We start from the raw sequence: 15,287 nt of genomic DNA, 5'->3' as shown, positions 1-15,287 counted from the left end.
ACCCTGGGCAAGTCTTGCCCTTTTTTTGGCGTGGGGCCGGTGGCACCTCTCCTGCCTGAGGTCTTGACATTATCATTGACTTGACATTATCCATTTGTTCAGCCGTTTCAAGTCTGTCTCCCTGATCACAAGGTCAGCTGGGGAACCCGCGCTTGACCTGTGTTCCCTGCTGTGTCCAGCGGCTTGACCGATGCCCAGCTCAAAGATGGTGCTGAAGCCCCAAAAGGGCATCTCAGGGCTTTACTCCCAAATTTGGAGCCACCCAGGAGGGTCTTACCCATTTCACAGCTGAGGAAACAGGACAGAGTGGGCGGGCCTGCCCATCACATTGTGGTAGCCAGCCCTGCTGTCAGACGCTGACCCTCTCCTCCAACACCACCACAAGACCGGGAACCCGGAATTTAGCATCCTGACTTGCATCAACACCACCTGTGGTGAACATCATGATTCTGGAAGGCAGGCATCCTGGGTTCAAATCCTCCCCTTGGGCACTTAATGTCTCTCTGCTTCACTTTCCTTTACCTGTAAAAATGATAGTACCTACCTCACAGGGCTGTTATATCGATTACATAAATATTTCTAAAATACATAGCATAATGCTAGACACGTGAAATACAGATGAAATAATGTACTGGAGCTCTCAGCAGGGCTGGCCTTCTCCTTTCCCCTACATTAGACCCCTCCCCTACATTAGACCCCTCCCACCTACCATAGTCAAGGGAGACTGAGGCCACAGAGAGGGACACCTAACAAATCAGGGGCAGAATATGGGGGCTTTGGAGCAGTTTCCCAAGAATCCACTCCCACTCCAGGGTTAGGCTGGCATTAGGCCCACCCAGGGCCCTGCCCACCCCCACCTCTCCGGCGCGTAGACCCAATCCGTGCCCGGCCTGGTGCCATTTTTCCATGGGACTCTGGCTGTGGCGGTTCACATCTGGAGTCTAGACTCGGAGGCTCTGCGGGCCGGGCCTACCGCCCGGGCTGGGCCACCACTGCCCGCTGTTTGCTCAGCTGAAGCTGGTTAATTGGAATTAGAGTGGCCTCTGCGGTGCCGGCTGGCCGGCGGGCCCTGGCCGGCCGCTGCCGAGGTCTGTGGAACATCTGGCCGGGCCAGGACGGTCATTAGGTGGCAGGCGCCCGGCGCCACTGCCACCTCAGCCTCCGCCGGGGGCCGGCGGTGACTCAATGAGGCCTTTGTGGGCTCCGGGCTGCAGAACCAACCGTGCTGTGTGCCTGGGCTGCCTGCCCCATCTTCCGCCCTCAGAGTGGCCTTGTTCCAGGACCACACGGCCTCCTCTCTGGAGGCGGCTGGAGTCGGCAGAGATCCGAGAAGTCCCTGAAAGGGACCCCCTGGACTGGGAGAAGCTTTTGAGATTTCCTACCCCTCCTTTCCAGAAGGCCCAGAGAAGTTGGTAGGGACTCGGGCCCAGGGGTCTGCAGAGGAGCTGCAAAGTCCTTAGGAACTCTGGAATTTGATTCAGACTGCTCAAGGTCAAATCCATGTCTATGATTAGGTAATCTGCCTCAACTCTCTCACTTGTGCAATGGGACTTATACTAGCACCCACAGCCTGAGAGTATGAGAATTAAGTGAAACCCTGTACTGAGGTGCTCGGTACATGTAACAGCCCCGCTTCTCTGCTCCTACCTATGCTTTAGCTCCAAACTGTCTGGAAGCCCCTGTCATTTTCAGCCTTTATACCTGAAGCTCAGGCAAGAGAGATCTCTGGGTGGGGTGTTGAAGGTCTGAGTCTCGGGCCAGTGGCCACCCTTCCCCACATCAGTTTCTCCACCCAGTGACCCCACCCCAGGCAGGCAGATGAGGGCTGTGCCCACCCCTGGCTTGGTCCACTGGGGGTTCTCCTACAGGCCAGGGCTGCTGTCTTCAGCAATCCCTGGAGAAACCCTAGCTATGGGATCTCCAGCTCTCGGGCCTGGATGGCCTCTCGGAAGCACTGGGCCCAGTCCCTCCACCCCCGCCCCCCAGCCTCTCCAGGGGCCCTGGGGGCGGCTCCTAGAATCAGGATCTTTCTGGCCTTATAGTAGTCATTTGGGGAAGAATCTCAGGAATGGGCAGAATGGGAGCGGTGGGGCCTTCATCTCTAGGGCAACCTGGAGTCCAAGTACTCTCCAGCTGAAGCTATGGGGACAACAGGATCACAGAAGACTCCTGCCAGCCTGGGAATAAAATCCAGACTCTTTCCTGGGGCTCACACGGCCCTGCCCATTTCCCTGGCTTTACAGATAATGATCCCCTTGCTGAGTCAGGTCAGCCTTTTGATACCACGGCCTCCTCCCTGCAAACCTTTACTCCAGTAGGTAATGCATCCAGCACCTGTCCAACACCCTCACTGCCCCCAGGTATTGGGAGCAGCGTGGCAGGAAAACTGGATGTCAGGGGAGAGGGCTCGAGGGCCCCTTCTTCTGGCCAGAGGGTATCCTGGGGGTGCTGAGCTGGCATACTGGCTAGGCACTGGGTGGGCATAAAAGAAGGAGGGGCCCAGAGGTCAGGGCCTCAACACAGGTTGCGACAGTCCACAGTCCCCTTTCTTACAGGAAAGTCTCTGGGTGGGAGGGTGAGACCTAGTAAACCCGCTGTAAGATACTGGGTAAGAACCTTCCAGAAGCACAGTGGGCTGCCCGGGCAATGGGATGAGTTTTTAATATGAGGCAAAGTCAGTCCACAATACAAAAGTCTAAAAATCAGACCCACTTTTCCCACCTGGCACCTGGGGGGGGGGTGGGGGCAGTTGGGGGCTTCCTTGGCGGGCAGGGATGGGGAGGGGCAGAGCAAGGCCAGAGAAGGGGGAGAGGGAACCAGGCCCCGGAGGCCCCGTTGGAGGGAGCCTGCTGCCCCCTGCCCCTCTCCTGGAGCTGCCGGTCCCCTTCAGCAGGACTGCGGCCGTGCGGGCCCGTGTGGGGGGGACCACCCCGCCACCCCGTGTGTCTGGCCCTCAGAGGGTCAGGCACCAGCCGCATCATTTCTCCTTCTTCTCCAGCCCCTTCAATGTCGAGGCCTCTGTTCCCTCTTTGGATTCTGTCCCTGCTGCTGGATCCTTAGGATTTGACTCCTCATAACTGACCAAAAGAACAAAACAACAAAGACGACACATTTAGAGGAGGGAAGAGCAGAATCTTTGTGCCCCACCTCCCACCATCGCGGGGAAACCCCTGGGCGCACACATCCTCGGCCCGGCACCTTCCAGGACTTGGCCCGGCCCCGCTGTGCGCCCTCCTCAGACAGGCTGCCTGCTCCGCTTTCTCTGTGCCTGGTGGTGCCAAGAGGTGGCAAGGGCAGCGGCAAACGGGAGAGGTTGGACTTGGGCTTGTGAAGACCAATTTTAAGCTTCTTGAACCTTCCACTGGAGAGAACGGGGGAAAAAAGGGGCAGCCAGGATGAGGCTACGGGAGATGCGCTGCCTCCCAGGGCACACGGCAGGAGTCAAACAGCTCAGCCCCAGGGGTGCGGGCAGGCAGGGGGCTGCTCTACTGGCAAGTGGCAGGGTGCCACTCTCCCAGGCGGACACCCTGCTTAACTCTTACTATGGGCTCCACTTATTGAGCAAGTGAGCTCAGGCCAAGGACAATACGTTTCCTTACCAGATCAACCCCACAAGGCAGGCACGTGCCCACTTACGGATGAACAGAGAGGTTTCCGAGAGAGGAAAGTGACTTGCCCAAGGCTATACGTATACAGAGAGTGGTAACAGCGTCTACTGCTGTATGACAAGGGCTGCTGACACCCACTCTCACATGAGTCCCACCGTACTGGTGAGGACACCAGGGTTCTGAGGCCCTGCTCCCCCACCCTGCGGCTGGGCACTGTGACTGCCTGGGGGTGGTGGAGGAGCTGCCTCTTGCCGCCTGTCCCTGGCAAGCCTCCCTGCCCTGTACACTGGAGCTGGGGTGTCTGCCCTACCTTGGGCCCCAGGGCAGTGGAGGGAAGTGGGCAGGTGGGCACCCGCTGGGCATTACATGGCGCTGGGATTCTGCGGGCGCCGGCGGCGAGGGCCAGCTAGCTTCTGCTGCATGGAGTCCGCCAGGCTGGCTGGGGAGCCCGAGACTGTGGGGAAGTGGGTGAGCCTCGGGGTATGAGGCAGGATTTCCGCTGAGGACTCGTAGCTGTGTGAGAGACAGACAGAGAGACAGAAAAAAGAGATGGAGAGGAAGAGACTAAGGGAGGACAGAGACTTCTCTTCCAAGGAGCAGGGAGCAGAACTGGGTCTTGCTTTTACCTATCTCTGCACTTTCAGGCTCTGTGGAAAGAAGCCAGTGTTACTTGGAGAACAAAGAAAAAAAGATGCACCTACATAGGGGGACACTCCGCAAAAGAACTAGGATGCCCTAGATGTATACGTGCTGCTGCGGATACACACTCGTGTGAAAGATCAAGATGCAGAATGCTCCGAGAATGACACCATCTGCACAAGAATGTGTACACACATACGTGCTTTTAGGTGCAGAGATGTCTCTGAAGGTCCAGGGACAGAGCTGGCCTCTGGGGGTGGCTGAGGTCTGGAGGGTCGTCCCTCTCATGCTATGGAATTTTTTTTTTTATTTCATGCTGTGGAATTTTGACCGATGTGCATGTGTTACCTATTTAAAAAGAAGTAAATGAATTAAAAAAAAAAGGAGAGGGCCAATAGAAAGAAAAGTAAAACCAAAGATAAGGTGGAGAATTAGGGAGAGAGATGGGCAGAAAGAGAAGAGAGAGACCATCTGCTTTATCACCTCAATCTAAGAACCTCCTGGGGAGTGGGGGACAGAAAGGTGGGGCGCCCACGTGGGCGAACATTTAGAGAAACAAAGCACCAAGTGGTTAAAGGCAGGCGCCCTCTGTCCTGGCTGGGGAGGTGACCCCAAGTGGGGGCTGGGAGCTGAGGGTGAGGGTAGGGACTGAGCTCGGGTCCCACCCCTGCCCCCAGAGCTCCCCCAGATCCGCCCCCAGGTTCACCCCCAGCCTTGCCCCAGAGTCCACAGGGCTTTGCCGGGCCGGGAGCCACGAGCAGGCAGGTTGGGAGCCTGGGGCTCCTAGGAAGGGCAGAGGCAGGTACGGGGGAGGGGTGAGTCACAGGTTCCCCTGCAGGCAGCCAGGTGCACAGAAGGCTCTGGCAGGCGCTCGAGGGACAACCGGGAGGCCAGGCAGGTGGAGCTGGGTGGAAGGCCCCTGAGTGGGCAGCTTCAGTTGCAGCTGGCAGCTATTTCTGGGTCCCTGGCGGGCGGGTCAGTGCTGCTGGGGAGCAGACACCTGTCGGAGTCATGCAGGCCTTGGGGTCAGGGTGGGGCTGATCATCGGTGTGGCACGTGTGCGGATGGCCATGGGGAAGGGGTATATGTGCGACTGAGACAGAGAGAAAGCAGCTAGCTGTGGGTTACAGCCACAGAGGGAACTGGATGGGGATTGACACTTGACTTCTAACAGGGCATTTCCAGCACACTAGGGTCCCTTCTATTACTCGCGTGTAGAAACTGAGGCCGGAGGAGGGGAAGGACATGCCTGAAGTCACATGGCAGCAGAGTCAGGAATGGGAACGCAGGGTTCCCAACAGTGGGGCAGTCTGGGGGGGAATCTACACCAGCCAGTTCCTTCTCAAGACTCAGCTGGCATCTGGGTGTGGGGGCTGCCTCGAGAGCCCCAAGGCCTTGCCCTCTCCCGGCTCCTGGCCCCCAGGAGGGTTCCGCTGCTGCCCACGGGCCTGGCACCCATGTGCTGGTGGAAAGGGCGAGGGGTGAGGCCGGTGGTGGGAAGAGTGCTCCCCTGGAGACATGTACCAACAGCCCTGGCAGGCTCCACTAGCTGCCTGCAGGTGCACCTGTGCCATGCAGACTTCTGCCCCCTGCCGCCTCTTACCTGAACATCTCTGTCACTTCTCCCTTGGCCAGTGCCACCAGGACAGGAAAGCCGATGCAGGCGGGGACCAGGTACAGGAGTGCAGGCTGAGAGAGAACACAGGCTGGTGAGGCAATGATGGGCAGGGCACAGGCTCAGGGCTGTGCCCATCACGCCAACCCTCTCCCGGGTGTGACTGAGGGACACTGACTGCCCAGGTTCACAGAGCAAGTCAGTGGCTAGGCCCAAACGCAGGGCTCCTGACTCCAGACCAGGGCTGTTCTTCTCTGGGAGGGAACACAAGAAACCCAAAGAAACTCAAGTATGCAGGGCTTTAAGGGTGCCCATAAGTCTGGATGGCAGCATCCCAACTGCCCAGGACATCAGGTTCAAACTTGCAACCTCCTGAGTTGGTCCTATTCCCGGAGACCCTGCGTGCCTAGGTCTGGGGCTGGAAGTCTGCACTTTTAACAACGCTCCAGGAGATGCTGTTAGAATGACAATGATTACGACGTAGCTGCTATGGATGGAGTACTTTCTGTGGCCTGGATTGAGGTCACCCAACTGGTCATTGGCTCCACCGGGATTCATGCGCAGGTGGTCTGGGCCCAGAGCCTGTGAGGAAACTCCTGGTGAAGCTGGGTCTGGAGGACGGGACAATTACACTTAACAGGCCCTGCTCCCAGAGTACCTACTGTGTGCACCGAGCTCAGCCTCTGGGGAGCGCTTCAGTCCATCTCCACACCCGCTGTGACCATCCTCCTTGTGTATGGAAGGAAGGCTGATGCTTCGGGAGGAGAGGGGGTAGCCCAGGCCTTGGAGGCCTAAATGGCAAACTGAAGGTTGAACTTGGGCACCCCCCCAGACTCCAAAGCCATTCTTCTCCTTGCAGCATCTGAAAGCTGGACCTCATGCTACTGATAAACCCTCCGTGGCCCCCATTGCTCCCAGCAGCTTGAAGTCCCCATGAGATGTGACCCCTGCTTCCTTCTCCAACCTCACCTGCCCTGCCCTACTCTGGCCACACTGGTCTCATTTTGGTCCTCTTTGTCACCTGAAGCTACAGGACCTCTGCATGTACCGTTTTCTGGGATGTTCTTCCCACCTGTGCCTAGGTTCCTCCTCCATCAGACCTCAGCTCAGCTGTTACTTCTGTGGGGCAGCCTTTGCTTGCATGGAGTCAGGCCCTCTTGCTGCATACTCTCAGCCCCTCCACTCCCCCCGCAATTCTTCACAACATTCTCTGGCAACTTGGACTGAAACATCCCTGTGCCACTATAGCCTGGAGTTTCTCTCCTCTTATGCTGTCAACTCCATGAGGGCAGGCTCCACAGCTGTCTTGTTCACTGCTGTATTCTTGGTACTCAGAAGAGGGCCTGGTAAATACTAAGCCAATGGTTTCCTCACAGATGCTCACAAAATTAAGGGGGTGTCCTGGAGATAACTAGGGTGAGGGTGAAGGAGACATTATTCCAAAGGCAAAGCCAGCCCCTGGCTAGAGAACAGGGCTCCACAGTCTCCAGAGGCTGACCATCAGACCATTTCCTGGCTCCTGCCATGGGTGAGCTGTGAACTACCTCACCCCACTTCATATACATTATCCTTGAAACTAATAACAGCCTAATCATTTGGATCTGAGTTTTACAGATGATGCTATTGAGGTTCAGAAGGAAATGACTTGCCTGAGGTCACACAGGGTGTTAAGTGGCTGAGTTGGGATTTGAACTTGGGCAGCTGAGCTGCTTCTCCTGCATCAGGTCTTTGCTATGAGATAGGCTTTGGGCCAAGAATGATAGAAATCACAACGACAAAGGTGTGCACCAAGACTTGTGAGAGGCAGCCAAGGCAGTACTCAGGGGAAAATTTGTAACCCTAAGTATATTTACTAGAAAGACTGGAAATACACAATCTCAGTTTTCAAATCAGGAAGTCAGAAAAAGAATAAAATAAACACCCCCACAGTAGGAAGAAAATAATAAAGGCAAAGCAAAAATTAATGAAATAAAAATAAAACAAACTGATTAAAATTTAATTTCTGAAAAGTAGATCACTTTTATAGATGAAGAGACTGAAGATCAGAGGAGAAAAAAGGATCTGCCCTAAATCACACAGTTGGTCAGGATACAGACCCAGGTTCCTCTGTCTCTAAGTCCAGTATATTTTCTTCACCAAGGCCAGGCTGGGCAAAATAGAAGGCTTCCCAGGAGGAGGGTGTGTAGAAGTCTGGCCCCACCATGGCCTGGCTCACTTACGTGAGCTGGCAGCAACTGAGGGGCTCCTTCGGGAAGAACTGAGTTTGCTTAGTATCACAGGCATACAAACCTATTCTTTTTTTTCCTCTCAAGGCACAAGGGAACCGCTCCAAAGAAAGTCAGTGCTAAGGAGAGGATGGGATGCACAGCTCGGGGCAGTGAGCTGGGGGTCAGGACTCCTGCCTCTCCATCTTGCCTTGGCTTTGCTGTGTGACCACAGATAAACCACTTTCCTTTCTGGGCTTCCCCCTCCGTCCGTATGATGAGGACACCTGATCATCATTAAACGCCTTTCTAGGAGGCTGCTAGTCCTGGCTTGGAGTGCATTTTTGATAGAAGCCAAATGGGAACACAGAGGCAGAGGTGACCCCTACCTAGGGGACCGCTCGCACTGGGCCTATGTCTTGGAGAGGGAGAAGGAGCTCAAAGAACAGGTTTCCCTTGTGTCCCAATCCCCATCCCAAAAAAAGATTTTCAGAGAGATGCCCGTGTGGATGACTGGGGAGAACAGCAGGGCTGCTGCTGGGGAGTAGCAGAGGCCTGAGACCAGGAGTCTAGGGCTCCAGCCAGGTCTCAGCTTGACTTGCTGTGTCACCCAGGGAAGGCTCCTTTTCTCTCTCCCACAGAGAGGACCACCTCTCCTACCTCTGCCCTGAGCCTGTGTGAGAGCTCCCAATGGAGCCTTCGCTGAGTCCAGCCCAGGCAGAAGGCAAGCCTGCCACCTGGTGGCCCTCTGTGGAATAGCTCTGGGCTTGGACTCTCACGGGACTGACAGCTGGAGAAGAGACCTCCAAGGAGGCCCGAGCACTCTGCGCCCTCCTTGCCAAGTGCATGTCCCTCTCATCTTGCGGAGCTTCCAAGGCCATTTGGGGCAGAAGTGAATGAGAGGTGCTTCCCCACTGCTTCTTGGTTTATCTATGGGCCAGGGGACCTTGGACCTTCTGTAAAACATCAGTATCAATTTCACAGACATTGTAGATATGAAAATATTGTAAGGACTAAATGAGTTAATGAGCGAGAGGGTTTAGCACAGGGCCTGGCACAGAGTAACTGGCCAGCAGCTCTTGTGATTAATTTAAATGTGGCTTCTCTGTGGCCGGTGCCCTGGGGAAGGGGGAAGGGAGGAGGAGGGGAGGATGGAGAGGGTACAGTAATACTAACTGGGCCAGGCATGGTTCTGAGCACTTTACTTATATTAACTCATTTCACCCTCAGACGACCCCAAGGTGGCTACTATTATTTATCCTCATTTTCTGTTTTCACGAATCAATGAGGAATCCTGAGTATAACTTCAGCAACTTGCCCAGAGTCCTGCAAAAGCAGACGGTGGAGCCTGGATTCACACCAGGGCTCCCTTAGCCTCCACTCCACACCGCCTCTCCCATGGCCGGGGGTTCAGAGCCTGGGCTTGGCCTTCACGTGACACAGGTTTGAATCCTGGCTCCACCACACACTTGCCACGTAGCACCTGAACTCCAGTTCCCTCATCTGTTCACAGGATCCTTGTGAAGTACTGAGCAGAGCCTGACACGTGGGGAGTGATCTTATTTCCAGGAGAGAGCAACCTTGTCTGCTGGCTTTCCCCTCCCCAGCTCCTCTTCTCCAGGCCACACTGACAGCTTTCCGCCCCAGCCCAGCCTGGTTCACTCTGTGGCAGCTCAGTACCCATCTAGGTGGGAGAAGGGGGCAGAGCCTGGCCTGCTTGGGGAGTGATGGAAGGGGGACCCTGACATCCTATCACTTACCTGGTGGGTGGACAATGGGCTGAGACCGCCAACACCCACCTGATCCCGTTCTTCTGTCTGCTCCCACTACCGAGGCTGAGAAGCCATGGCCACATTACAGCTGGGGCCCAGTGACACTGATCTGTCCCAAGAGATGTGGGCAAAAATCTGCTGAGAGGACTCGGAGAAAGGTGTCGCCTTCCTGATGAAGGCGACAGGCATGCTGGCATCCTTCCTCCTCCTCCTTGCCACCAGTGTGCATGTGCTGCCTGAAGTAGGGCAGTCACCTTGCAACGACCACAGGTGAAAAGGCCAGGAGAATCACAGACACGCTTGCTCTACACCACTGGACTGCTTGCATGTGGGACAAGTAAGTGCCCATCACTTGCAGTGAAAGCACTCCTGATACACCGAGGACAGTCATGCTCACCTGGGCGTGCTTGAAGATGTGCATGATGAAGATGGTCAGGCCCAGGCCGAAGATGTAGGCTGCAAAGCTGGTGTAGAAGTAGGTGTGGGTGTTCTTCTTCAAGCTTCAGTGATGGTGTGGGGAGAGAGGAGGGTGAGATTGAGGCACTGCAGAGCAACAGTGAGGAGGAGGGGAGCTGGGGAAGACCCTGGAGGCTGTGTGGGGTGGCTGAGAGCTCTGGGCCAGTGGCTTGGAGGTGGGCATGCACTCTGATTCTGCCCCAGCTAAGTGTCTTTGGACCAGTCACTTTCCTTCTTTCAGCCTCAGTTTACTCATCTGCAAAATGGGAAAACCACGAGCCATCTCCCTAGTGGTTGGTGAATATCAAATGCTGTAACCTAGAACAGCGGCCAGGAAGCTCAGGCCAGCATAAAAATCACCTGGACAGCATGTTAAAAAAATACAGAGCTGTATGGGAGTTCCCTGGTGGCCTAGCGGTTAGGATTCTGGGCTTTCAATGCCGTGGCCGGGTTCAGTCCCTGGTCGGGGAACTGAGATTCCGCAAGCCACGCAGCACGGCCAAAAAAACAAAGCAAAAACAAAAAAAAACACAAGAGAACCGCCCCCCGCAAAAGAAAAGAAACACCCAGAGTTCTAGGTCCAATTCCCAGGGAGTTGGATCTAATAGGTCTGGGGATCTGCAGAGTTTTTTTTATTTTCTAATAACTTTATTTATTTTTGGCTTTTTTCTTTTAAATTGAAGTATAGTTGATTTATAATACCGTGTTACTTTCAGGTGGAAAGCACAGTGATACATATATATATATATATTCTTCTTCAGGTTCTCTTCCCTTACAGGTTATTACAAAATATTAAGTATAGTTCCCTGTGCTATACAGTAGGTCCTTGTTGGTTTGGCGATCTGCATTTTTTTTTTTTTTTTTTTTGCGGTACGCGGGCCTCTCACTGTTGTGGCCTCTCCCGTTGCGGAGCACAGGCTCCGGACTACCGTGTTACTTTCAGGTGGAAAGCACAGTGATTCATATATATATATATATATATATATATATATATTCTTCTTCAGGTTCTCTTCCCTTACAGGTTATTACAAAACATTAAGTATAGTTCCCTGTGCTATACAGTAGGTCCTTGTTGGTTTGGCGATCAGCCGCTCCGCGGCATGTGGGATCTTCCCGGACCGGGGCACGAGCCCGTGTCTCCTGCATCGGCAGGCAGACTTCCAACCACTGCGCCACCAGGGAAGCCCTGGGGATCTGCATTTTGAATCTGATACAGGTGGATCATGCTTTGAGGAACACTGATACAGAAACTGTACAGCTAAGTTCTTTTAAGCGCAGTGGAGCTAACAGTTCAGTAACCCGCTGTGAATACTGAATGGATGTTGATTACACGGATAGAACGCCAGTGGCTTCCTGGGCGATTCACCAAAGATCAGCTTCAGAAGAGCTGACCCGTGCAACCTGGCATGGCCATCACTTGATGCCCTTTCACAATGCCAGCTCAGGACCTTTGCCTGTGTCCAGCAACATCTGTGGAATGAATGAGCACTTCTGATGCCCTTCCCTCCTTACCCTGGTGGCTTCTGAGCCTGGAGCTGCAAGTACACTGAGACCTGTCCTGTTGTGCAGCCTGAAGGGTAACAGATTCCCTTTGGGAATGTCATGCAGATTCTGGAACCATCTCGGAAGGACTTGCTTATCCTGCAAGTCCAGGCCAGGAATGAGATCCTTCCTCCGAGGGTGCTGCCAGCTGAATCTGTATCTCTAGCAAATGACCTGGAGACTCTCGTGGGTTGCTCTTTGTATTACCTCTGAACATCTAGGGGCAGAGCAGCTGGCACAGATGTGCTTCAACTTACAGACTGGCCAGGTCCCTCACAAAGGCTCCACAGTGGCACTACCCAAATAACCCAGATCTATGTCAGTGAGGAAAAGTTAAAGTTTCACATGCAACTTGGATTTCCATGACACTGGCACTGAGTTTCTCACTACCACTTTCAACACTATGACTGTTTTGGCAACTACTGGGCACAAGGAGATTGAGAAAAGCTCATAAACCACCTCAAAATTAAGCGCACACACAGCACGCCCTCCACTGGGAAGACTGAGCACCACCTACTGGTGGCAGGCCCAGCTGACCAGGTGCATTAACTCGGTGTGACCTTTTCTGAGTTTAAAGGGGTGGCTCAACTTGGCCCCCTTCCTTCACCCTTGTGCTCACTTTCTACAATGGACTGAAAATGTCTGAGTAAGGAGAGGGTGCGAAACGGCTAGAGCAGCTGGGACACGGTGACCTGACCCCGGGCTGATAAAAAGCGATAATGATGATGACGGTGCCTGCAGCTGGACTTCCCTGGGAGCCGCTGAGGTCAGCCTGTGCTCAGCACTCCCTCCACATCTTCTCGGTCAGCCCCAGGCAGGAGCTTCTGTTTACTACTAACTTAAGGATGAGAAACCTTCCCTCAGAAAGGTCAGTTCACTTGCCAAGATCACACGGTGAGAAAGCTCTATGGGTACCACCAGGACCCTCTGGGTTTAAATCTCACTCTGTGATTCATACCTCCCCCACCCTCTCCAGGCTCTTTGAACACTTAGAACCTCAAGATGCAAAGCACAGATAAAATCGGAATTGCCCTGGCTGCTGTGGGGGTGGAAGGTGTGGTCCCGAGTTACCTCCTTTGGGCTCCTGGAAGCTGAAGAACCCCAGGGAACCTCCCTGCCCAGGGGAGGCCCCTCACTTGTGGAACCTGAGCATTAGGGTGCCTAAGCGGCTTACCTGATGTCAAAACGCAGCAGCAAGGCGATGAAGATTCCTGCGGGGAGAAAGCCAGGTTAGACAGTGGTAGAGGAGGAGCAGGGTAGTCAGCTAATATGCAACTGGGTCCCCACTTGTTCTCAGCCACGGAGCAATCATCAGGGGCCAAGGGTGTGGCTGACACTGCTAACTGCCAGCAGAAATCCCGTTTCTCTACCTTCAGGCCACACCTGGAACAATGAGACGGTTCCAGGATTTTGCTTTGGTCTGGGACCACGCTGACCTGGCACCTCATAGCACCACAGTGTGGCACACTGGGCCCACCCTCCCAAACATTTATAGGGTGCCTAAGCACTAGGCACCATACTCAATATATTGAGGGGGAAGAAAAACCACTGCTCTCAGAGCCCAGCCGAGGGGGCAGGGCATGCTGATCGAATATTAACAAAAATCAATGTAAGTAATCGGAAAAGAAGAAGTAAAGCTGTCACTGTTTGCAGATGACATGATACTATACATAGAGAATTCTAAAGATGCTACCAGAAAACTACTAGAGCTAATCAATGAATTTGGTAAAGTAGCAGGATACAAAATTAATGCAGAGAAATCTCTTGCATTCCTATACACTAATGATGAAAAATCTGAAAGAGAAATTAAGGAAACACTCCAATTTACCATTGCAACAAAAAGAATAAAATACCTAGGAATAAACCTACCTAAGGAGACAAAAGACCTGTATGCAGAAAACTGTAAGACACTGAGGAAAGAAACTAAAGATGATACAAACAGATGGAGAGATATACAATGTTCTTGGATTGGACGAATCAACACTGTGAAAATGACTATACTACCCAAAGCAATCTACAGAGTCAATGCAATCCCTATCAAACTACCAATGGAATTTTTCGCAGAACTAGAACAAAAAATTTCACAATTTGTATGGAAACACAAAAGACCCCGAATAGCCAAAGCAATCTTGGGAAAGAAAAATGGAGCTGGAGGAATCAGGCTCCTGGACTTCAGACTATACTACAAAGCTACAGTAATCAAGACAGTATGGTACTGGCACAAAAAGAGAAATATAGATAAATGGAACAGGATAGTAAGCCCAGAGATAAACCCACTCACCTACGGTCAACTAATCTATGACAAAGGAGGCAAGGATATACAAGGGATAAAAGACAGTCTCTTCAATAAGTGGTGCTGGGAAAAGTGTATAGCTACATGTAAAATTATGAAATTAGAATACTCCCTAACACCATACACAAAAATAAACTCAAAATGGATTAAAAACCTATATGTAAGACCAGACACTATAAAACTCTCAGAGGAAAACATAGGAAGAACATTCTTGATCTTTTATGACCCACCTCCTAGAGTAATGGGAATAAAAACAAAAATAAATAAATGGGACCTAATGAAACTTAAAAGCTTTTGCACAGCAAAGGAAACTATAAATATTTGCAAATGGGTCAACGGACAAAGGATTAATCTCCAAAATATATAAACAGCTCATGCAGCTCAATATTGAAAAAGCAAACAACCCAAGCAAAAAATGGGCAGAAGACCTAAATAGACCTTTCTCCAAAGAAGACATACAGTTGGCCAAAAGGCGCATGAAAAGCTGCCTAATGAAACTTAAAAGCTTTTGCGCAGCCAAGGAAAACATAAACAAGATGAAAAGACAACCCTCAGAATGGCAGAAAATATTTGCAAACCAAGCAACTGACAAAGGATTAATTTCTAAAACGTAGAAGCAGCTCATGCAGCTCAATATAAAAAAAACACAAACAACCCAATCCAAAAATGGCCAGAAGACCTAAACAGACATTTCTCCAAAGAAGATATACAGATTGCCAACAGACACATGAAAGGATGCTCAACATCACGAATCATCAGAGAAATGCAAATCAAAACTACAATGAGGCATCACCTCACACCAGTCGGAACGGCCATCATCAAAAAATCTACAAACAATAAATGCTGGAGAGGGTGTGGAGAAAAGGGAACCCTCTTGCACTGTTGGTGGGAATGTAAATTGATACAGCCACTACGGAGAAAAGTATGGAGGTTCCTTAAAAAACTAAAAACAGAACTACCATATGACCCAGCAATCCCACTACTGGGCATATACCCTGAGAAAACCATAATTCAAAAAGAGTCATGTACCAAAATGTTCATTGCAGCTCTATTTACAATAGCCAGGACATGGAAGCAACCTAAGTGTCCATCAACAGATGAATGGATAAAGAAGATGTGGCACATATATACAATGGAATATTACTCAGCCATAAAAAG

At 52.3% G+C, this 15,287-nt stretch overlaps 1 protein-coding gene across 3 annotated transcripts in view; it reads right to left on the bottom strand.

The window, feature by feature from the left end:
• Positions 1-2,387: 2,387 nt before the first annotated feature.
• HM13 (histocompatibility minor 13) overlaps positions 2,388-15,287 on the bottom strand; it is a 16,901-nt gene continuing 4,001 nt past the window's right edge. The window contains exons 2-7 of one of the 3 annotated variants that reach the window (XM_028499136.2): positions 13,011-13,047; positions 10,236-10,338; positions 5,851-5,936; positions 3,975-4,121; positions 3,199-3,361; positions 2,388-3,077 (exon numbers count right to left, since the gene is read on the bottom strand). In XM_028499136.2, coding sequence (XP_028354937.1) covers positions 3,072-3,077; positions 3,199-3,361; positions 3,975-4,121; positions 5,851-5,936; positions 10,236-10,338; positions 13,011-13,047 — 542 coding nt within the window. In that variant the 3' untranslated portion in view covers positions 2,388-3,071. Of the gene's footprint in view, positions 3,078-3,182; positions 3,362-3,974; positions 4,122-5,850; positions 5,937-10,235; positions 10,339-13,010; positions 13,048-15,287 lie in introns of all 3 variants that reach the window. The other 2 variants (XM_028499135.2, XM_028499137.2) reach the window with 2 other exon arrangements.

Source organism: Physeter macrocephalus, chromosome 14, assembly GCF_002837175.3.
Source record: "Physeter macrocephalus isolate SW-GA chromosome 14, ASM283717v5, whole genome shotgun sequence".
Lineage (NCBI taxonomy): Eukaryota > Metazoa > Chordata > Mammalia > Artiodactyla > Physeteridae > Physeter > Physeter macrocephalus.
This window is presented reverse-complemented; position numbering and strand designations above follow the sequence as displayed.